General features: G+C 37.3%; 1 protein-coding gene and 1 long non-coding RNA gene across 5 annotated transcripts in view; one reads left to right on the top strand and one right to left on the bottom strand.

Annotated features, from left to right (window-relative positions):
• Window positions 1-24,815, top strand: part of LOC142143965 (uncharacterized) — a 251,791-nt gene that overhangs the window by 131,984 nt on the left and 94,992 nt on the right. The gene's annotated exons all lie outside the window — the stretch shown is intronic.
• ATP13A3 (ATPase 13A3) overlaps window positions 1-24,815 on the bottom strand; it is a 106,271-nt gene that overhangs the window by 22,368 nt on the left and 59,088 nt on the right. For all 4 annotated transcript variants that reach the window (XM_075202258.1, XM_075202255.1, XM_075202256.1 and 1 more), the window contains 18 exons: window positions 23,881-24,066; window positions 22,196-22,266; window positions 21,555-21,635; window positions 20,478-20,547; window positions 16,292-16,426; window positions 15,885-15,957; window positions 13,414-13,545; window positions 13,125-13,304; window positions 12,819-12,976; window positions 12,534-12,722; window positions 10,632-10,693; window positions 8,188-8,338; window positions 6,344-6,457; window positions 5,767-5,784; window positions 2,334-2,487; window positions 1,482-1,602; window positions 814-938; window positions 556-728 (listed from right to left, as the gene is read on the bottom strand). In XM_075202258.1, the coding sequence (XP_075058359.1) occupies window positions 556-728; window positions 814-938; window positions 1,482-1,602; window positions 2,334-2,487; window positions 5,767-5,784; window positions 6,344-6,457; window positions 8,188-8,338; window positions 10,632-10,693; window positions 12,534-12,722; window positions 12,819-12,976; window positions 13,125-13,304; window positions 13,414-13,545; window positions 15,885-15,957; window positions 16,292-16,426; window positions 20,478-20,547; window positions 21,555-21,635; window positions 22,196-22,266; window positions 23,881-24,066 (2,193 nt within the window). The remainder of the gene's footprint in view (window positions 1-555; window positions 729-813; window positions 939-1,481; window positions 1,603-2,333; window positions 2,488-5,766; window positions 5,785-6,343; window positions 6,458-8,187; window positions 8,339-10,631; window positions 10,694-12,533; window positions 12,723-12,818; window positions 12,977-13,124; window positions 13,305-13,413; window positions 13,546-15,884; window positions 15,958-16,291; window positions 16,427-20,477; window positions 20,548-21,554; window positions 21,636-22,195; window positions 22,267-23,880; window positions 24,067-24,815) is intronic.

Below are 24,815 nucleotides of genomic sequence, written 5' to 3'. Positions count from 1 at the left end.
CACACACACACACACACACATACATATATATATACATACATATATACATACATACATACACTATTAGCTTCTTTGCAGCATTAAGGATTACTTGTGTTCTATAGTATCATCATTTGTTTATATAGCGCCACGAATTCCGCAGCGTTGTACAGAGAACACCGTCATCAGTACCTTTTGGATCTTACAGTCTAAATTCCCTAACACACTCACACTAATTTTTGTATTGTGGGAGGAAACTGGAGCACCCACAGGAAACCCACAGGTAGAACAAGCAAACGCCACACAAAATGATAAACAAGCTTATTCTAATAAAAAAAAGAAAGCATTTCAGTGAGTGGGGAAGTGTCTTTACAAAATTGCTAGATAAAGGCTGACTGGGTGGACCTGAAAACAGACAGACATTTTTAAAGATTTACAAACGTCTTTTCTTTTTATTTAAAAGTGGGGGCTATGAATAATGATAATTAAAAAACAATAGGGTAGCACTCCCTTTCAACGATTGCATTCTGCTATTTAAATACACTGTAAACTCTGTAACATTAGCTTAATACTAACCTCCGCGTCAATGGCACTCAAATTACTTCTTGGCATGGTGTCTGCATAGTGCCAGTTAATCTTGGCAGCCTGTCCGTCCTTAGGAGGTAGTGCATCAGCTACAATAACCTTATCATGAGGTAGAATCATTCCGCAGTCTCGGGCAACAGAAATTGCAGTTAACATGTTATCGCCTATAAAACAGGTTAGCATAAGACATACGTATGAGACACAGACAGATACACAGAACCTATGCAGTCTCCAACTGGCAGGACTTACCTGTAATCATGACCATGCGGATCTTGGCTTTGCGAAGGTCTTCCAGGACAGCTGGAGTTTCTGGTTTAAGTTTGTTTTGCATAATAATCAATCCCAGGAATGCCATGTTGTTTTCAATAACATCTCTGCAATAACATTAGAGACAACAAAATAAATGCAAAATAAACTACTTTCATTATATATGCATGGTTATGTACATGCTACAAAGCATGGAGTATTTCCCTATTTTTCCCATTATTATGTGCAAAGAAGAAAAATATAAAATCATCATAGTAGGTTTTTGTTTTTTTATTATTGTAGTCTATTTCTGATCACACACAAAAAAAAAACCAAAAATGTAGGTTGCCTTTGTCATTGAGGTGTAACCCCCACCAGTAAGGAATACGTTTCGAACTGCAGAATCTGCTGCAGGGATTAAATAGTAAATAATGCTCATAAACTCCTCAGTCGTTGCAAGTTTTGCTTTACAAGATGGGGATAATAATAGGCAACAATATTCCTGCATCACAAAAATACACTTCTAGATTCAATTGGTTTCCAGTATAAAAAACTAAATAGGAAATAAAACCAGTTACTCTTTCTACATTTCACAACTACGCTGCCCTTTGTTTCAGAGCAAGCAGTATTGTAATGCTGCAGTGAAATGAATACACAGAAATACTTCATACCTACTAATATTTTGGACTTTATGCCATGAAATTTTGGACTCCAGCTTTCTGTGTGCAAGTGCAATGACACGGTATCCTTGCTTTGTGTAGTCTTCCAACACGACAGCAAAGTCAGATGGTACTGGAAAATAGAGAAACAGGTTTTACTAATTAATATACCATTAAGAAGCATCCAGATTTGGGCATATGAAGAAATGTATTTCCCAATAAAACTGCCCCTGAAAAACATTCAGAAGTTTGCAATTATGAACACAAGCATGTTCTGCTTTTACTGGTGTAATTTACTTTGCATTATTATTCTTGGTTATGAAATATTTAAGTGTAGAAAGTTACTAAACTTCAGAGTTGATAGTGTAAATCAGGTCACACCCAATGATTTGTTTGCCTAGAACTATTCTATCACATTGCACAGATGCCGGGATTACCTACCAAAACTCAAATATGGCCAGCCTAATCGTTAAGAACATATTTTGCCCTCTGACAGTAGCTTTATTTAAACTGAAATGATTTTGTTTTGTGAGTGAATGTACATTTCTGGTTGAACAGTTAGATCATTTGCCAAACCATTCATTGTGAATAGCTAACCATATTTTCCAACAGTCCTGATCAACATCTGTTCGACGCTAATCAGATATTGATTGGGGCTGGCTAGCAATTTGCTCCCAATGCAGTGGTTTGGCCGCAAGTTAACCTAAAATAACCAAACTGGCCATTCAAATTGCTCTATGAAAATTGAAGCACAACCCATTAGACAAGACTGGCCATAACCACCTAGATAATAAACAATATATTACCAAAATACCTGCTAAAAGTTTATTTTTGTCTCTTGAAAGAGTGAATATTGTTCTTTACCTGTGTCTGGTTTGCAGAGACTGGCTACCACTTCTGGGGCTCCTTTCACATATGCATCCATCCGTTTCTCTCCTAGTACTTTGGCAACAACTGTCATACGCTGCAAAGCTGAAGAGAATGGAAACTGGCGTACAATTCCGATCTCGTATGATGTCTGCAGATAGAGATTGAAAGGGAAACTTTTAATAAAGCATTTATTAAAGCTACAGTGAGTGAAAAATATTCCCAATGAAAAAAAAGTAAAAATAAATATAATACAATGGGAATAGCAATGTTTAATTGGTGTTAAAGTAATATGATTGTTTCCATCTGATAAAAGAACGTTGTGAAGTCCTCCTGTTACGCATGTATGAATAACCTAACATTAATAGTCCGAGTACAACCTTATAGCTGTTGGCAGAGCATCAGTTTGTTGTTGACAGAAAGACCAGGGGTCATCTTATAGCCTAGATGTATAACTTATCAATAAGATAGGATACAGGCTATACAGCCCAGCATTTAAAAGTGAAGGCAGTTGCTGCCATTGAGAGACCCTAAGAGGGATAAACACAGGTAAGCTGTACAGGCTGCAGTACGTAAAACAAAATGTGGGCTACACACTGTAGCAGATATAAACTGATGCTCAGAGCAATTAAACAATGTATCAATAGCCATGACAGGTACATTGTAAATATTTTTGCACTTGTTCTTTGCAAAAAGCACAAAGCACAAACTGGTGACATCACTTGTCTTAGCGATTCCTGGAGAGGTAAAACCGATGTGGTCCGTGGTCAGGACCCTTAATTCTGCTAAAAATTTGGGACTTCTTTAATGTGTGTAATCAAGTTAAATATATTTTTAATACATTTCTGTACATCTGCAGCTGAGCAAACATTAGGAACCTTTCCAAACTCTCTGCTCGATGATTTGTGATGGATCCTAAAATAAATCCTTTTATTAGCTCACTCCACTAGCCTGTAAATTGTGTGGTTGTAGAATGATACCATGTGGCTACTGAAGGAACATTTAATGCTCAGGATCTGTCCTCTTCCAAAGCTGAATGTTTGTACTATTAGGTCACCAGTCTTCCCACTCAAGTCCTGCGCTTTGTGTCCTAACAATCACAATGTTTAGGCCTCAGAGAACCTGAAATGTATGTCTAACCAGGAGTATGCTGAATACTGTATGTATTGTGAAAGCTGTGGATAAACAACAATATAAAGATTGAGACTGCAGGGAGACTTGTCATTATTACAGAAGAGACAACAGTGGTTTCAGCTGCACGCTGGGCAACTTTACAGACACTGCATCTGGAGTGCATCAGGAATACTAACATATCTGACAAAAGTAAAGTTAGCTCACTTTCCAGACATAATAAATTAAAACAAATAAAAATATTGAGATTATGTACTTTAATGAGGCAAACAGCAAATTAACAGTTAAGAACAAAATAATAAGTTACTATGGAAAATATTTTCTCATACGGATACCACTTCCCACTCTTTATTATGCAAGCCAAGACATTGAAAAACCACTTTAAAGAAAATAGAATATTAGTTATTATTGGAAAAAGCTATCTTTTAGGAGGGGGGGACTGGGACCATTTGACACACTAGCTGAACGTGGTGCTGATGGTTTATTTCTAAAATAAATGACATATTTTATTACTCAAGATAGCCATTGGCTTGAAAATAAGATGTGCGTGAGCCCCTTTGTTTTAATTGCGTATTTTTAAAAATCTGAAATATTTCCTCATATTAACACCGTGTAGCTTTTATAGGTTTGACATCTTATGCTAGCTAGCACACCGCATATTATTTTTTTTACAAAATAATAATAATAATAATAATAAAAAATGAAGATACTGCCACCTGGTGGTTTAAGCAGTCATAGCCTTTTTGAAATGTACACAACTACATACAATGTTAAAAAGATTTCATTGGATTACACTGTGAACTACTATAATGTTTAAAAACTTTTATCCTTCAATAGACACTACAATATGTTATATACAGTAATAGTGTTAGACATTATTTAATGTGTCTATCAATAAACACAGAACAAAAGGTCTATAAAATGCCCTCTCTTACCTGCGACAAGTCTTTCAAATTGACATAAAACAGGTGTAATATACATGATCGATATTTATATGGTCGACACCATAATATAGACAGGGTTGGAAAGTTGACAATAATGACACTGTTAGATCAACAATTCAAATGAAGACAGTGTTCTTAGCAGGGGCGCACGAAAAACAAGCACAAAAGCATGTATTTACACATGCTAAACATTGTCCCTACACAGCACCCCGCAGACGCTTCTTTGACAGTGCCGCGGCTGCTGTACAGATCAGTATCGTCTAAATAATACTTTATCCTCCTACTTTATTAGTCCTATAATGCAATATTATATATATATATATATATATATATATATATATATATATATATATATATATATATATATATATATATATATATATATATAACACAGCTCTGCATCTCAACCCTGCAGACTCACCAGAAATGGAGTCTTCGGTCTATGAATCAAAACACTAAACAAGAATGCTTGAGGACAGTATCTGGCTTCACCCTGTAAGAGTGTGAGTGTTCTTTTTGCTTTGTTCCGAATTCAACTATTTGGAATCCCCCCCTTTAAAAATTATCATTCCTAACCTTAACCATATATGGTCTACAATTGAATTGCGCCCTAACAATAATGTGTACATTCGAACTGTTGACCTAACAATATTGTCGACCATGTGAATTGTTGACATTTGAATAGACAACCTAATGGTGTCAACTTTGCAGGTCGGTCAAATGAATGTCTAGCCATCAACCGCATACCCATAAAACAGAAGCCAGATAATGGCCTTCAAGGTTTTTTTTTTATTTATTAATCTGTGTGCCAGACGCATGCAAAGAGGATTGGCAACCGGCAGAAAAGGGGTTGAGAGAGAAATATCACTAAAGGTGATCCTGAAGTGACAGCTGCCCAATCTGCACTTGTGCTCGAAAAGTGGAAACATGAGTGACAACGGACCAATGAGATTCTGCTAAGAAAGCATGGGGAAATGTGTCAGTGTGGTCGCTGTGGAAGTGTAGGGAAATTTTTATTATTTTTGTGTAAACAGTGGTGCATTGGAAGCGTGGGGAAACGGGTCTGAGGGGTGCTGTGGAAGCGTGGGGAAATGTGTCACAGCAGTGCTGTGAAATGCCAGGAAACAGATCTGAGTGGTGCAGTTGAAACATGAACCATTGGGTTGCAGTGGACACATGAGTCAATGGGACAGATTCATGCAAAACAGGTGTGAACCAAATAGGTGAGCATGATTGAGTGTAAGTTTGAACCAAGGGGTCAACGTGAACCAATGAAATATGAACCAAATGGTAAGAGTGGTGCAGTGAAATATGATGAACTACATTTGAAGTAAAAAACTGAAAATAACACTTACTTGCAACTCAAATAGTTCCTGGTGGAAAAAAAATAATGGCATGAGGATATTCATATAATTGACTGCATTATTTAAATATACTAAAATATTGATAAAACGAATAATAAAATATAGTAACAAAAATTACTATTGGTGTAGAAGAGGTATTCCCAATAAATTGATTTGTACAAGGTAAGAGATCTAGTGTCAAGGCTAGTGTTGGGTGATGCATAATTCTATGACATTTCACATCCTTAGTTTTAGTACATAGCCACCATGCCAAAAGTATCATTAAATACACATAGAAAAAAGATGACTATGCCTTTATAGTCTGCCAATTTTAAATAAATAAATTTACACATTAAACAAACAACTTGCTGCTTAACCATTACCCAGGGGATTTAAAAGAGGTTTAGCAGTGCAGAAATGATTAGCCCAGGTGTATGGTGCACTGAGAACATTAAAAGGCTGCTTGCACAGATAATCGTGCAAGGTCAAGTCAACTTTTAAAACCAGTTCAAGCTGCATTTTTGGACTATGGTTCCTAGCATGTGTTGCTAGTTTGCAATATACAGTGCAGGTGAAATAATAGCTGTACCATTTCCTCGCTGCCTGCAGGTTTGTGCTCGGTAGGTTGTTTTGGAGGTTGAACAACTGTTGGCATTATCTTGTTGTGCAGCGCAGTTTCCTCCTCAGTGGCTTCCTCCAGAATCTGGGCAGAAAAAAGCAGGTCAATGACCACTTGGCGCTAAACTGCTATGGAAAGTGCAAGGTGTAAGATTCTTCCGTCTCAAATGAATATAGCTACTGTCTATAACAATACAGAATACTTTCTATGATTGCAGGTTTATGCTCATTACTTTAAATAATGATCAACAACCCTGTATTACATATCATGTTTTATCATACGTGAATGAATCATGTTGCATATAATAGTGATTAGCTGGATGAGCATTGCCATCAAATGTTGTGGTAGAAGTGTGGAAATGGTTGTTGATGATCGTGAAGGGCTTTTAGCAAGAGTTAAAGTCTAGGATGAGCCTGCTGATTGGCAGAAATATCTTGTGTACTTGAAAGCCGGTCGTTTGGAACAAAAATTAATAGTGGTCTTTAGGGGTGGGGTAACAGGAAGTGGGAGTACTTGGAGAACATTCAGATGAATTACTTGGAGAACCTTCAGCAGCTTAGTTGCCAACCATTAGTCAAAAAAAAAAAAATTGTCACATTTTTGGCCTGCTCATAAGATCCTCTAGATGATATTATTTTCATATCTTGATACATTCTATAGAATTCTATAAATAATGGGCCCGATTCATTAAGTAAAGTAACTCCAAAACAGGAGTACCTTTTATCCTGGACAAAACCATGTTACAATGCAAGGGGTGCAAATTAGTTTTTATTTTCAACATAAATGAATATACTGGCTGTTTTTTCATGTATCCCACAAATACTTGATAGCTTTATTTTAACACTGAACGTTAAAGTTGATCTAGGACATGCCCTTCCCCAACTATAAATCTGTCCCAACATTTTAAACTTTGCACCTTGGCAAAACCATGTTGCATTGAAGGTAGAGCTAAGTTACTATTTTTTTTGCTTTACTTTCCCTAATGAATCAGTCCCAAGGTGTCAATAATGTGTCAGCAAAGAACATTTTAATGGGCGGGATGGCAAATGAATGCTTTTGGAAAGATTAGTGCAGGGTCCAGCTAACCAAGAGACAAAAATGGTCTTGCAAAGCTAATATGTTATTACTTGAAAAAAACCCACTGTAAACTAATAAAGCAAAATAGTTATTGACAAGGAGCAAAGAAGTTCTGCTCCAGCTTTACAATCAGTACTTCTATTTCGACAAACAAAACAAAGTAATGGTAATGAAAGTAGATTAGCAAGTGAAAAAGACATAAAAGTAATTTCATTATTGGTAGTAAATAATAAAAACAATGAGGGTACGATGTGTACAATGGTTGATAATCCATGACAACATTCAATACATACTAGCGATTATCCATTCGTTTTAATGATTAATAAAGATGAATCATTATGAAAATTCATTTGTTTTGCTTTTTTTGTCTTTGTTTTTTTTTAAATCGGGAATGGAGAGCATGTACAACATAAACAAGGAGGATGTGTAACATGTATATGCTTCCCCACTACCAATACACCCAAACTCCATAATGTCTCTTTATAGCCCTTGTTAGCGATCAAGATATAATAGGAAGAGATGTGAAGCTAGCATTTGCATCTCCAAATAAATACATGTATGCATCAACATATTTCATTTTAAAAAACAAAAGACAGACTAGTAAACACTGTCCGTCATCATCTGCAAGTTGTAGGGAGATTAAGGAACTGTGAAGTAATAGCTCAGAAAAGCTATAAAATGTTTAAAATTAAAAAAAATTGTGTAAAAAGCAATGAGAAAGATGTAACATAACTCACCCATCCTATGGCTTCAAACATTTTTAAGTCAAGAGGGTCACCTGAAATGACCCCATCAATCTTTGTGAGTGAATGGCAGGTTGCCATACAGGCAACAAACTGAGACTTAACCAAGCTCTCACTGCAAGCTTTTTCCTCTGGCAAAATAAACCTGAGAAATATTAAATAATATTTTGTTAATATGAACTGACTTGATTAGCAAATAATTAGAAATTTGTTTTGAATTAACAGGACTGGTATCTGAAGGTCAGTGAAAAAATTAAGAATCACACATTTATAGTTTCCACCAGTGGCTACCACCATCTACAATGCACAGATATTGCCCTCACTAAAATGAACTATCTGCAACAATTCTCCATACTCGTCCTGCATCTTTCCACCACTATTTTTTATTTAAATCATGTCTTTATTGAAAGTTTTAATTACATTGAAAGAAAAAAAATGCAAACACAAGAAACTAAAACAAGAACCTTCAACTAACCAGAGTAACAATAAAGCGGTTTCATATTATTTAAAAATTATTTGAGATATGCCAAACATCTGTACCAATCACAGCCCAACTCAGCAAACAAAGATGGGAAAGATCAACATCCACTTGAATATAACATAATACAGTTTGAGACTGAAATGATTAGCTATGTTTAGCATGGAACCAATGTGAAGCCTAGGCTATCAATTACATATTTCTGAAAGGGTTGGCACAATAGTTAATGATAGTGTTCATATAAAAGTACAGGAAAGCAGCAACTGGGCATCATGGGAGAAGTTTACTCAGATTTGTCCAGCGGGGGTTGTAGAGAATAATGTAACCTGGCACAGTAAGAGAGAGGTTAAAAAAAAGTCCCACAGCCATACCTCTCTGCTGCTTTTGATGCAGTCAACCACCCTTTTCTCATGCACACCCTACACTCCCTTTACCATCACAGAACTCCTGAATGCTCCTTCCATGTCCCTACTTCTGGCACGTCCTCCCATTCACTCCCTCTATCAGTTGGGATCTCTTAATGTTCTGTTCCTGCCCCCCTGTTTATTTTTTTTTAATACCTCTTTCCTTGGTGAATTCATTTCATCATCATTTATTTATATAGCGCCACTAATTTTGCAGCGCTGTGCGCGCGCACACACACACACACACACACACACACACACACACGTCAATTTGATAGCAGCCAATTAACCTACCAGTATGTTTTTGGAGTGTGAGAGAAAGCCGAAGCACCCGGAGGAAACCCATGCAAACACGGGAAGAACATACAAACTCTACACAGATAAGGCCATGGTCGGGAAATTAACTTATGACCCCAGCGCTGTGAGGCAGAAGTGCTAACCACTGAGCCACTATGCTGCCCATAAGCTCATTCGGCCTCCACTAACACCTCTATTCAGACAACAATCAAATCTAACTCGCCTCCCCCCGACTCTCTTCTTTTATCTGTATGTCCAACTGCCTCTCTACCATCTCCACTTGGATGTACCAGAGCCACTTTGAGCTCCATTTTCGACATGTTGAGCTTTCAGTCTTTTGTCCTCCCGATGTCTCCATCTACCACTTGTTGTCTCCCTCATGGTTAACATCACATTCTTCTCGGACCTCCATGCCCACTACCTTGGTGTCATCCTTGACTTAGCCCTCAGCTTTACTCAAAGCACCTAAAACTTATCTATTCTCTCATTATCCTTGACTATTCCAACCTCCAATAAGTGCTGAATGCTGTGAGGAGACTGGTCCTTCTCTCACTGTTCCACCTCTGCTGCACCACTCTGCAAATACCTACATTGCTCCTCTCCGTCACCACTACCTCCTCATCACCTCTGACCTTGTCACAAAATACTCTCCCTTATATCTGTCTCTACACCCTCTCAGATAACTTACTCTCCTTCCCGGCACCAATGCGGTTTCCTTCTTATGGAATGCCCAACTCACCTAACTAGATTCTCCCATAAATTTATCTTTCAAGCGTTTACTCAAATCTCACCTTTATTTTTCTTTTTCTTTACTATCCTCCTCCCACCCAATACTCCTCCTATGGGCACTACCAGCTATCATCCTGTACCTATAGCTCCTATAGTCTTACAATCTAAAGGCAGACTAAGCGCTCATGTGCAGAGCCCTCTCCTCCTTTAGCCTCATGTCTGCCCCTTCTCCTTCATCCTTATACATCTATGTTTCTATGTTTGTTTTATTGGCATTTAGCCTGTCCAGTAGAGTTTTGAGGCGCCTCATAAACACATAATGACGATGTTCATCAGTAAATGTGCAGCCATTCCAGAAATGCAGTGTCTAACAAAGTACAGGATATATAGACAGACACACACAGAGTAAGCTAGCTCGATGGAGTTAACCTCATACATAGAAGAGTTTTCCCTGGCTCCCATGAGCTATGTGAGGTCACAAAAAAATGGGCACAATTTTAACAGTTAAAAAAGAGTACATGGCTTCTCACCGAGCGTGTTCTACTCTTTGGATTCCCCAGAGGTCCAGGCCATCTTCAGTAAGAGTGCCAGTCTGAAAGATAGAAATAAGTTTTGTGGACAACGAAAATACCTCCCGATAAACCCAGACGATTTGACTGAGGTGAATGTAATAACAAAAGTACAAAATGGCGTATAAGCCAAATAAACATGGGGGATCAGAATGACATTGTATGTGACAGAAAAGTAGTTACTGAGCCAACCGACAAGGACAGCATTGTGCTAAATGTGTTAGGACATATACAACCCTAATGCAGTCTAGAAATAAAGGGGAAACTCCAATTATTAATTTTCTGATGCATTAAACACAATACATCCTACTAACTAAACAGAGAGGTAGTTTTCATTATGACCACTTCCTTAGCAAACGGCAATGGGCACACAACTGTAACCTGCAACATCAAAGCATAATTGTAGGGGGAAAAGTGGTTGGAATAAAAGTTTCCAAAGTCCTAATGTATATCTTACACATTTATCAATTACTGTCAATTAAAGTAAAAACCTCTAAAACTGCAGAAACATCTTAAGTCTACAATTATTTACAAAGAACACTGCTAGCAAAGTAGATGTTTACCTAGCATTCCCTTTGGTCAGTTAAATAAGCTCTCAAAATTATGCAAATGTTTAATGGGAATTTAACAGTACATTTTCTTATTTTCCCATTGCATTTGTCCAGTATTAGTGCATAAGACCAAAGTTGGGTCTTATTTTTATTTCTTTCCAAACCTGCCACCCAAAATGATGTCAACTATTTTTTTTTTTTTTTTTAGAGGATTATCATACCTATATAAGATTAACAGGAGAGTTATGGAGACGCAAAGGCATTATGGAGAAGAAAACTAATTGCACCTTTACTGAATGGGGAGTTCAGGCAGCATTTATTTATTTTACAAAGACAGAGCTTTATTTTGTTACTACATTGAAATAAATATGGATTATGTGGTTTTGATGGATACAAATGTACAAGAAAAGAGACAAAAAATGATTTTGCATTCTTACATTTACTTTCCAAGCATAATTTTAAACAAATCAATGCAACCGCAGACATTTACCCCAAAATTTGAGCAACTAGCTCTCCCTAGTATAGAGATACTAAATATGTGCGATTCGTCTTTGCACCCTATAATCGTGTCCGATCTTTTACAAAAGGTGTACATTTTAGTTTTACAATCTTTTTTTCTCTCTCCTGCAGGTATTTTATCACTGCAAAGCACCCAAGGGCAGTTGTGGCCATAACATAGGTGTAATTCGGTGGACAGAAATGATGGTGCCTTTTTCTATACATTTAGGACCACAGACAATCTGCAGAACACACAGAATTTGATACTGTCTCAGAGAACAGGTCACTTAATATTGGCGAGTTGAAAAGGGATAGGGACCATTTTTTCCCCCAATCTTTTACATTCTGGGGGAAAAGTCTCAATGCAGAGAGGACCTGCCCCTGTAGCCCCTAAATCTCTGCAACAATAGAGATGATAATTCGCAATAAATTAGTATGATCAGTGATCGCACCCTCCCTTCACCAGGGCAGTAGGAAGTACCAATGAAATCACCATTTTTCCATGGCATCCTGTAGGAGCAAACAACTTCCACACTGGGAATCCTAGTTCCAGCACCGTTTACAAAAAAGTATGAGCAGCTGTTTATATACAGAGGAAAGTCGGGAAGTTTTTAATATATTCATTATATAAATAAAATGGGGGAAATATAGCTTTATACCCCCCTTTAAGTTTTCTATAATACAGAATTTCTAATACTGGCCAAGGAGATGAATTTTGAACATATGCCGAATACTGTTGACTATAACAGCCGTTTTTCAGCCAATATACCGGGCTTTTCTCTGAAAAGGAAAATAAAGCTTGAAATACATTTACCTTGTCAAAGCATATGAGATTTAACTGCCCGCAGATATTTATCCTCTGTGGACTGATGCAGAAGATGCCGAGGTTCTTCAGGCGCCTCTGGGCATACACAATGCCAGCAGTCATGGCAGCAGGAAGGGCAGGAGGGACTGTAATGGTGATGATGTCCAGCGACTCAATAATAATAGTGCTGGCTGGGACCTAGCAACACAGGACAGAACCAGCAATTAAATCTCTTATTAATGTAGATTAATGATGACAGAATATATATATCAATGTGTCTAAAGGATTGCACACCTTATTTAAAATACTATTTATAATAGTGTAAAGGAACCCAATTCCAGCCACCCCTACGAGACATAGCAGGAACAGATAGGCATCTCTGTATAACTTGAAGTCTGTTGGTTTTGGATAGAGTATGGAACGAATAAGCTGTCCTTTAGACGTGCTGAATCCTGAGAATACAAACAGACAATATAAATACTTCACTCCACTATCAGTCAACAGACAGCAATACAATACAGAATGAAGGGCAATAATAAATTATATTAATACTAGACAAATGATACTTATTACTTCTTTAATCATACATAAGTGTTTTACCTGTCCGGACAATTATGGCTTTGACAGGTTCTCCAGCATAAAATCTGGTCTGGATAACATTGGTCCCACAAAATAAAGTGTGGCGTCTGTGAACTTCTGTACTATACATCTCATCTTCTGCGCCTCTGGAATTTGCACAGGGGTCTGGCAAGTTGGTCTTTGTCACCGGTACACTCTCGCCTAACAGAGTAGTATATAGAAATTGTGTTTCATAAATGTAAGAAAAGTGATAACTGCTACCTACTGCCTAATTGTTTTGTCAACATGCATCTATTTGCAGGGCAAGTACCTGTCAACATGCTTTCATTTACAATGCAGGTTCCACTTATCAGGACGGCATCACATGGCATAATGGTTCCATTAGGTGGGATCAGCATAATATCCCCAGGTACAAGGTCCGTAGACATGATTTCTTCTGCCTCTGAATAAGACATACCAAAAAGGAGATTCATTTATTTATATATACACACAAACAAGTCACTGAGATACTGATATACTAAACAAAATACTATTTCCTTATTTTACTATCTCGTCACAACACTTTAATCTATTTTTAAACGATTTGAAAATAATAATAAGTCATGTTTAATATGTGCTAGTTAAATGATAGATGCTAGGGGCTAGATTTACTAAGCTGCGGGTTTGAAAAAGTGGGGCTGTTGCCTATAGCAACCAATCAGATTCTAGCTATCATTTTGTAGAAAGTACTAAATAAATGAAAGCTAGAATCTGACTGGTTGCTATAGGCAACATCCCCACTTTTTCAAACCCGCAGCTTAGTAAATCTAGCCCTAGGTCTTTTGACAGGATTCAGACCAACACATATACTGACACACAAGTGGTTTTGGCGTAGAAAATGGGACTAAAAGTCCCTTTTAAAGTATGTTCTGCTCAGTGAGATCCTTATTCTCAGCCTGCTAGAAATATAGAGATGTTATCACAATCAAAGAATGGATTCAAAAGGATGAACTCATCTATTAAAATAGAGGAAATGGTGCTTTCTAGTAAAGGCCTGGCTGCCAGTATACTGGTCTACCTGGCTCCCATGATTTGCATCAAGAATTATATACAAAGTATGCAATGTGTCGCGACCCGCTATATTATACAAATCAGGCCTGGTTGTACCCTGTGAAGGTCTCGGCCTTAAATAATACAACTCCCCCTTGCATCAGACACCTTCTTAACTTCCCGGTATTACTTATTTGAACAATTTAAAACAGTTTAATTGCATATTTATATTTATGTTGTTTTGTTTTTAAACAATGTGATCAGCTTATAATGGAATATAAATAGGGTTCCCATCATCCAGATCAGCTCGGGAACTTCCCCCATGTTGCTATTTGCCCCCCTACAGATATGTCTATCCATAGGAAGCAGCGTGGTGAAGCTCCTGTGCTGAATTGTCAATTGCACATCTTCACTTTCAATTGTATATAAAAACGTCAAGAAAGCCCTCATTTGGCTTTTTTTAATGGTCTCTTCAGTTAAAATAAAAGAGAAAAAAAAAATAAATAAAACAGAATCCCTATATCTAATACATGCATATAAGACTTTAACAACCAATGCAGATAATAACCCAATAGAATATTCATTAATAAACAGATCAATAGGCGTAGTTTTAAAAAATGAAGGGAATGAGTTCATGGAAACTTGAGAACAAAAGTATAAATGATAAAGATATAGAACTCACAGAACCTTGAGGATGCTTACGGATTTGTAATAATCTGCTTTATTCCTGCTGCTCCGTAAACACAACACAGGGCCCACACTAATAACTAACTGCAGTGAAAATGCTCAAAAGGTCAAATCAACATTTCCTTTCTCGGCAACCAATGCTTATTAAATCAATTTTAGGAACAGTAAAACTGCTATAAAAGTATTAATTGGCTAGATGCTTTATCAGTTGTAACGTCACATCACACACCTGCCTTACCTGCACAGAAAACAAACCCAACAGTGGTGGACTACATAACTGTTGTACAGTGTAAGCACACAAGGGTATCTTTCATGAAGTAAAACTGAAAGTGTAATGTCCTCTGGGAAGAATGGTTTCTATACTTAATAATGCACTTCGTAAATGTAACCTACACTTTGGTTGGGGGGGGGGGGGGGGGGGTTTATAGTCCAATTACACAAAGTAGGGATTGCGTGGTGGTAGTGGCACGATATAAGTCTTGAGGGCAGGAGTAAATGGTGGTTAAGAACATGCTTTCCCCTTATTCTGACATTATGGGGCATATTCAATTAGCTTTCGGATTCGCTGTAACGCGCCGGAACAGCCGCGAAACGTAATCCCCGTTACCGCAATAACGTGGATTTTCGTTCGCGTTAAAATCCGCGTTAATGCGGTACCGTAATACCCGCAAGAACGCGCACTTTTCGCGGTAACGCGCGTTACCCCGAATCCGAAAGCTAATTGAATATGCCCCTATGATCGAATATTTACAACTAAGTTTATTAAAAACGTGTTGCATTTTATGCCGGAAAGGTACAGTATACCCGGGACCTTAATTTTCAAAGATGCTCACCAAGTATACGTGAATTAACAATTCAAATAGTGAATCCATAAGCTTCCAATCCAAATTTGCAAATGTGTCCTTAAAGCTATTACCATATAAAATGGTAAAAGGAAGCATAAATGCAATATTCAGGCAAATTACACCATTTCATTAATTTATTGTACAATGTTTAAACATACCGGTGCCATCAACCTCAGACCGAACACCAAGTCATAAAACAAAACCCCAATGGATGACTTACCTTTATTTGCTCGGCATACTGTAACTCTGACAATACTGTGGGTTGCAACCATGTCATGTAGCATTATATATTGCTGTGAAAACAAAGGCAAATACACAAATGAGGCAGTGCTGGCAGGGGGCAATTGTAACTAGCATGATATACCAAGGCAAACACTAGCATACAGGATACAGCACATGGATTACAGACCACTGTAATGCAAAAATACACGTCCTCCATCCTAATATTTTGCATTCAAATAATGTAAATAAACCTTAATCAAAAAGGCCATATTTTCCCCTCCAACAGCCCTTAGCAGTTTTAGTGTTACAAGACTGCATTTTGCTGGAGAAAGTAATAGCGCCAACACAACCAAAATCATGCAACCAATTGTAATAGATGTCCAGACAAGTGAGACAATGGCTTACCTTTTTAATGGTGTACAAAGAACTGACAATGGATATCACAGACATAAACACAATGGTTGCTGCATAGTAGTAATATTCATCTGTGGTCCATAAAATAACACTGAATAGTTGAAAAATGTAAAAAGGATTGAGAACCTGAAAGAAAAAAAAAACAAAAAAAAACACATCTATAAAGCAAACAGAGGAACAAAGCAAATGTAGAGGTCATGTACACAACAAAGTGTGCATAACACACCAAACACAGAATTTAAAAGTTTAACCACATGCTCTGCTCTGGTTTTAGGTTAATTGATTTAGGACCCAATGCCCTCCTATATAGTGCTCTGCATGACATCACTGTCACACCAGCCAGCAGAAGACTACATCACTTCTTTGAGTAAGTGCCATAAGTAATATAATTCCATTATACGTCAGATGTAAATCAGAAATATATCTAGAGTCTGCCTCTGAGCACACTGTGAAAGCATACTTCCCAATATTGTGTCTTGGCACAACTTGTGCGGAGGTGTGGTTACACCACGCTGGGTTGTGTCACATGCTAAAGCGATAGGCCGCCTCCAAGCTCCGTCTCCTTGCTACACTTAACCATTTCTTGCCATAGATCACTTGGGGGACTCTGTGTGAAGTCACCTAGTTTGGATTTCCTGGATATGAATGTCCAGCATGGTGCAGCAAGTAAATTGACGCGGAGATTTTTTGGACGCCAATGGTGAGTGAATATAGGATTAACCATAAAAATATGGATTAAAAATAAAAGTTAAAGAAATTAAATGTTACATGAAAATAACTTAAAATTAATAAAGTAAGCAATGATGGATTGCTGTTAGATAGAGAAATGGAGATAACAGAGATGACCATTCTGACTGCACCTACCGAGGAAGTCACAAACTGGTGATGAGAAAGAAACAATTATCCCAGTGGACGACAACTACAGGAGGCTGCTAATTACATTTATCCTATTTCATTATTTTGTTCTGTTAATTAAGCATCATTTACTTATAAAGCTCCTGTAGCCAGGTCCCCCTCACCTCCCATATAGTCAAGATAACCTATTTGATGCTGTAGCAGTTAATACCTGCTGTTGCTGTGCTAGTTGGGTTAAACCTCAGCACTAAAAAGGTATTAGAAAGTATATTTATTAATGTATATGTAAATATGTAATGTATGGGTGCGGTGGCCTGGCACTACATAAGCGGCGTGCAGCATCAGAAAGGGCTGGGAGTGTAAATGTATTTATTTTTTATAATGTTCATGTATTGATTATGAGATAATATGTCATGTTGGAGGAAGCTTGTTTTTGTAAGTAAGGAAGAAAGGAACTCCAATGCAAACTAAGTCTTTTCATCTCCCAGTAACTTTTCAGTCTGAATGCACAGCAAGAGGTCGTTATCTTTCTACCCTGTGTAGCTTTCATCCTGTGTCTTAGAACCTGTCTGAATAATGGAACAGCAAGTGATTTTGGAAATCACAGATTGATTCAAATTTAGTAAAGTTTAAATTTTTCTTATTTCCAAGTCTAGAGAATATTACATCCTGAGGGTAAACATTGGATGCAATAACTCAAGACTTTGTGGTGCCAGCTAGCATTCTGTCACAGCTCCAATACATCACCCAGTGCTGGACATGGTGTGATACAGACAAATAACCATAATGGTATGAAACAGAAGGTATAAGCAATAATATATATATATATATATATATATATATATATATATATATATATATATATATATATATATATATATATATATATATATATTTTTTTTTTTTTTTTTTTTTTCAACATTTATTTCTCTTTTTTCCCAGATTTCATTAATATGAATATTGATGTCTTATACATTCATTATTATTTTTTTACTCACTATTATCCATTACTCACATTGTGGGGTTACCTTCACAATGCATTTAACATGACCCTATCATTCATTTTGCTAGCTGTATTGCTATCTCAAACAACGTTTTAACAATTTTCTTAATTTTCATTCCTATATTCATTATTATTCACAAAAAACTTTTTCCCCCACCACCAGTTCACATTCCAGAACACTGTGGAATTTTAAAATACTTGTAGCTTGCTATCACTTTAAGGGGGAAATTCAATTGCCGGCTATGTGGCAAGTGGACATCGCACCACATTATTTGCCGGCATTTATGGTAGAAATCTCTGCTCATTTTAACCACATGTGGTACAAGGAAAAATGAGCAGAGATTTCAGTCAAAATCTTCGCTGCAAAGTGTCTCTGGAACGTCCGTGACACACTTTGCGGCTAATTGAATTCCCCTCTAAAAGAATATCCCAGTATATTAGCACTCATTAAAACTTCTGAACTAATAATTATTCTATCACCTTTGTTACTTTTGCATTATTTCTTTATAGCATTCTAATTTCTACATTTTCCCCTTTTCTCCAACTACTAAAATAATGTATAATTTCCTTAACGAATAACTTATTTCCACGTATCACTTAAATTTAGATCATTGTTAATTTGTCACCCTTGTGAAAAAAAATGTTGCCACATCATTCTGGACATCAAGATCAAAAAATCAAAAGCCAGTTGACTCCGTTCACAGAAGTAGAATGTCTGTGTCACTGATGAACTAATTGCCCATGTGCAAAGTACAAACAAATGTGTGATTAATATAGAAGTAATTTCTCAGCTCAGTGCTGCCTCCTGGAGGGAGGAAGATGTCTTATGCTAGCCACGCTGCGATATATCAGCAGGCGAGGCCAGAAGACGCATAAAATTGAGATCATGGGGGCATGCTGTTTAGTTGGAAGATGACTACAGATCACTGCTGTGCGTGCAGTCATCTTAGTGCCCATCGCCAATGGGAATATAGAGAGGAGAGCTTAGATTGGATCTTCCCTGCCACAAACGTTAGTAGATCCAGGAAGAACCTGCATCTAATAGCAGATTACAACTAAGCTGCTATCAAATCAAAACACTGGACCTAATAGTGTTAAGCTGGGTACACACTACAGAAATTTCTACCAACTTTTTATGCCGAGCGATTTTACATGCGATCGATGGTCCGATCGCTCGGTCCATGGACTGCATACACACTAGCCTTGTTTAGGACGATAAAGGGAAGAGCGGACGTCCCTTTGGCTGCTTTTTACAGCCATGTTGTCGTGACTGTAATTTCGTACTCACTGTTGTGGATGGGTCGGAAGTTTATACACACTACACAGCGGAAACGAGATTGGAACGAAAATATTAAACGGTACGACCAACCAAATGAGGCGATAATCGTCCATTTGGGCAGACTTTCGACCATCGTGTCACTGCACACACTGACCCGATTTTTGAACGAGCGGTCGTATATCGGCTGTTTGAGCCGATTATTGGACGAAAACAGTGTAGTGTGTACCCAGCTTTAGTGTGTAGGAGCCACCAATTAGAGCCTGACCTCACTATAACGTCTCTCTGGTGTCTTCAAGAGAAAAAAAAAAAAAGGACTTGCCTTCATGTTTGTTAAAGTAATAATAATAAAAAAATATATATATTGCTTCCTGAATCACACCTCATCATACCTAGACCAAGTCACACATTGTGAATGCTACACACCCCCTTGTAAAAAAAATAATAATTTGTAAATTAATATAGCATGTAGTACCAAAACCATCTAAATCATCACAGTGCCACAATAATTGGCTCAATGCCCCTTTTACCACAAACTTATATACAAGGGGACTCTATATCTGTGTGCAGTGCTTATAACACATTTGGGCAAAACATGTACATCTTATATCCTGGGCCCTACTAGAACTCTAGGGAGTGGAAACAAGAGGTGAGTTAACAGTGCACTGTAACTAAGTGAGAAAAGTGGTGAGAAATATTCTGACAGATAAGGTGAGTGTGGTCATTGGGTCAGGTTATACGCTTGTCTGAAGAGATTAGTGTTAAGGGGGCTTGGAAAGATGACAGTGTCTTTTAGCATGAAGTAGTATGTTCCAGAGAGAAGCTGCAGCATATGAAAGGCGTGAAGTGTGAGTGAGATGAGAACCAGCTCCACTACTATCCTCAAAAGGAGCAAACAGTAGGCAAATTAAAAACCATAGATATAAATTATACGGCCCAAAAGGGTCTAATAACTGAACATTCCCATATGAAGTGCAGAAAGCTCATGTCACTAGTCAACCTTCCCATCTTATATAGTATGAGTAATTAAATATTCTACTTACCTCTTTAACCAGAAGCTTAAAAATAGAAGGCACTTTAACAGTGATTTCATTTATTCCATAAAATAATTTTCTAAATGACAAAAAAAAAGAAAATCAGTTATTGTCTTAGAAGAAATACTAGGAATCATTTATGACAGATCGAAGTGTTTAATGTATTTATTAATTTTAAAGTACAGTGTGAAATGTATAATTATTCTGACCACATTGCCATGGTTATCACCCTAGTCTGCCAAAACGCACCCAAGACCCTGCTACAGACTGGAACTGTACAACTGCTGCTTTGGAAAGTCCGTCTGTAATAATAAAGGGCTTATAATGGGACAACATACTGGACAATTACTTCTTTTAAAACAGATTTGTTGCCATGTTTTATAAAGATTTTTATCTCTAGAGAGATCCTTTGTTTAAAAGATATTGGAAGACATTTGTGCAGCCTACTAGTGCCATGGAAAACATGCAGAAGATTACTGGCCTGATGTCTGAGCTTATCATCTCTTTTCAATCATCCTCACTAAGGCCATGAACATCCCTCCTCCACTTGGAATAACTGTTATCAGTAGGTGCTGGTGTATAAAGTTTACTTTTTTCAGATTGTGCTATACTGTACAGTACATATTGCACTTTTACCAATCTCTAGGTAATGCTGCTTCCATAGTAAGCTAAGCAATGTATACAGTCTGTCCATGGAAGTGAGTACACATGCCTAGATATTCCACACAACACTGTGGGGAGTAGGCTACATAATGAGAGAAAATTATGTCCTTGTAACTTGAGCAGCAATAAAACCTGCTGAGAACTTTCTGCCCTTCAGTAAAAGTATACGGATTTATCATCTCATGTATGGTTAGACGTAACAGTAAAACATTCCCGTAATACAGTTTCCTTAACATGCACAACTGCATTTCTAGTGGTGTATTTCCTCCTTTTAGAACTCCACCTTTAAACTTAAATGCCTGGCAAATAACAATAGTTGTCATGGCAACCCAGACATCGAATGTTCAGTCAACTACCTGAAATAGCTAATGACACAACTACTAATACTTTTGTAGAATGATAAACATGTATATATAAACATACCTGTAATCATGTAATTCATTACTTAATCCTTTGCTGTGTTCACTGTGTAGGGTAGCACAAGAAACTCCATCATCCAGACCCCTAACAAGAGTGTAGATAAATATTGGACTGAGGTTTGAGAGCATAAAACATATTTCAAATAATAATTTTAGTTTCTGTAAAATGGTTCTTCAAAACAAAATCCATCCAAATCAATGTTTTAGACAATTATTATTCCCCATCATTCCAGTGGGATCCATGCAGTGCCTTAAAAGATGACAACCAAGTACAGTTCTATCCCAAGTCACATTGTGCCAGCTTACAACACAGGAGCCGACTACAAAAAGAGGCTGCCCTGAGCAGTCAGTGCTAGGGTTAGAAGCGGGCACAGCATTATTTGAACCTCCCACTTACTCAAGCTGTAACAAGAACCATTACAGTGCTGGTAGGAGAGAGTTCTCCTAAACGGAGGGGGTCCTGGCATAGGAGTTATGTTAGTTGGGAGAAGGAAGAATTTTTTTTTTTTTATGTAGCTAGGATTAACCCTCTAATATTGTAAGTTATAATGTAGCAGCGATTATACCAAACATACCGATTGGAAGTACATGTGCTTCTCTAAGCAGTTTATACCTATAAGTCAGCAGTCATGAACGGACACTTACGTTAAGAAGTTGAAGGATTGGTGCAAATCATTCCAGTAGTAAGTCACACTGTGATGCACAAAATAATGAACCTACCAAACAAACACAAGTTCAGTTAAACCGTCCAGAGTCATATAAAACAAAAGGCTTGGAAACACATGAATTCAACAGCAGCATGTTTATCTTTCAGCTGGACTTATACTAGCAGATTACAGAATCTTCTAAACCTCTTCATTAAAGGCACAATATCACAAAACACTTATTTTTGTTGTTTTAACACCAAGCATTTATCCAATGATGACACTTTAGTTCCACTTAATACTATTCACCAAAAGGATGTCCCTGAGAATAACCCCCTTCACAGAGATGGGCATTTGCCAAAAACAACAGTTTAAACTTATAGTTGTGTGTCTGTAGGCGGCCAAACCCTCAGTACAAAGACCATATAATACAATGATCTTCTGTTCATGTGGCTGCACAGAACAAGATATCAGAGATATTGTAGTACACTGTCTGGCAAACTGTACTGTCACATTACAGCACTGTATTACCACAAACTGCAATAGATCTCTAAAATTGTTTACAAATTCTGAGACTTATGTATTGCAATATAATGCTTCAAAAGGACATCTCTGTTCATTGTCTCACCCACACAACATGCCCAATATCTGGATAGACTTTAATGGGAAAGGAAAGTACGATTTTAAGACCACAGCGTAAAGAAAACAACTAAATGCAAAAGCTTTCAAACATGTTAAATATGTGGTAGACCGCATTGTTAACAATTTTATGTTTACTTCAGAAACTCAAAAATATTTATTGAATAGCTCACAGCTGTGACAACTATTGGCTTAAACTGTATAGCAAATAAAACACAATTAGTGTAATTCAGGTTTTAAACAGTAGATATTTTTATTATATTTACAAGTAGCCTATTTATTGCATCACCGACTGGATTTACTGTAATACTATTCCAATGACGCTCTGTTCTGCCCAGTAATCGCATGAAAGGACACAGCAAACAGCTTCTCCTCAGCTTGCAAAGGCTAATAACATCCAGCAATCAGCAACTGTTATCTCATGTTCTGGTAAGGTATGGAAACTTTTACATATATAACACTGTGAACTTTGTTAACAGCTTCTTGTGTATGTCAACATGTGTTTTGATTTTAGTGGCCCATCAATGGACTACACAACACAGAATGCAAGCCACCCTAAATGAAAGAGGTACCAGTAAATGATAAGGAGGAACATTGACTTCTAGTTATTGTAGGTAATCCAGTTAAAATGCCACAAATGACTTTATTCAGCAATGGCTATAGTTGTGTTTTGGGCTGGGGTTGGCACAACAAAGTATTTTGCTGCCTCCAAATGAACTTCATACAGCCTCTAGCCTGGAAATATGTTGTTTTGAGGTAAATGACAACAACTTGATTAAAAAATGGTCCTGAACCAAACGTTTGATTTAGTATAAGGCTGAAACGTCCAGATTTACTCATACTGATATTACGATTGAAGGACTAGCACATTCAACCAAAATTACTCTGCACTGAGTGTTGTGCCTTTCTATAGAAAAGTACCCATTTTAGAAAGGATTTTTGTTATGGTGGATGTACTTCTATATAAAATTACAAGACTGTAATCTTAAAATCATCTATTAGATGTGGACCATTGTTTTGAACATATTTATAGAATTTAATCTGTACCTCAAACAATGGGACTGCTGTATCATTCATTGGATGACCTTCGTTGTGCTCAGTGAGACTCTCTGGAAGATGGCCTGTGTGTCCATTAATCGTTTTGCTTGCCATGGATTCAGGGCTCTGGAAGGGATTTGTTCCTGGACATAAACGTATGCGCACTTTTGCACAAAACCATCGTCTGAATTCATCCTGGTAAATCACAAAAAAAAAAAAAAATCAAATGCCTTAATTAAAATAATTAAGAAATTGTGTTTTTATACATTTCCAAAACAGGTAAATAGAAAAAGTTTCAGTATAATCAAAATAATGCTAAAATTGTGGCTTGGTGTGTGTGTGTGTGTGTATGTGTATGTGTATGTGTATATATCTCACTTGTTATGTTTGTTTATTTCTTTTGGATATATTTTTTAATTTTAAAAGAAACACAATTGTAAAGAAAGTAACCCATTTATATTTTTAAAAGGATATTACCATGTTCCTGAGAAAGGGAACACTTCAATCATCTGCTCATAGAGGGCAGCAGCAAACCAAAATATCAGAAGGCATTTTATGATATACTAAAGCTCTAACCAGGACACCATTGTAAATTGGTGCTGGTTTAATAGTACAGAACAGAGTCAACAAGGAAAGGAAGAGGGGAGGCACTGGCCGAGAGCTTTACTAAATATGCAGCCCCATATTATGTTGCCGCAGAACTCGCCCCCCAACTATCTTCACCAGGAGGCTGAGTGAGCTCACATAGTTGAAGAGTCGAATATAGCAATGGAAGGAAATAAGAAGACCAGCACAGCCACCTAGTGGGCATTTAAATAAAATAGTTTCAATTTTGTTGCCGTCCACGAAGACGACTTTGCAGGTTAGAAGCAGTTCAGACACTCACTGCAACACTTTTGTCAACTAATATGCCGTTGTCTGGGTGACATGTTGCATTGGCCATA

Source organism: Mixophyes fleayi, chromosome 3 (assembly GCF_038048845.1).
Source record: "Mixophyes fleayi isolate aMixFle1 chromosome 3, aMixFle1.hap1, whole genome shotgun sequence".
In the NCBI taxonomy this organism is placed as follows: Eukaryota; Metazoa; Chordata; class Amphibia; order Anura; family Limnodynastidae; genus Mixophyes; species Mixophyes fleayi.
The sequence above is the reverse complement of the archived record's forward strand: the minus strand, read 5'-3'. Positions and strand labels throughout refer to the sequence as shown.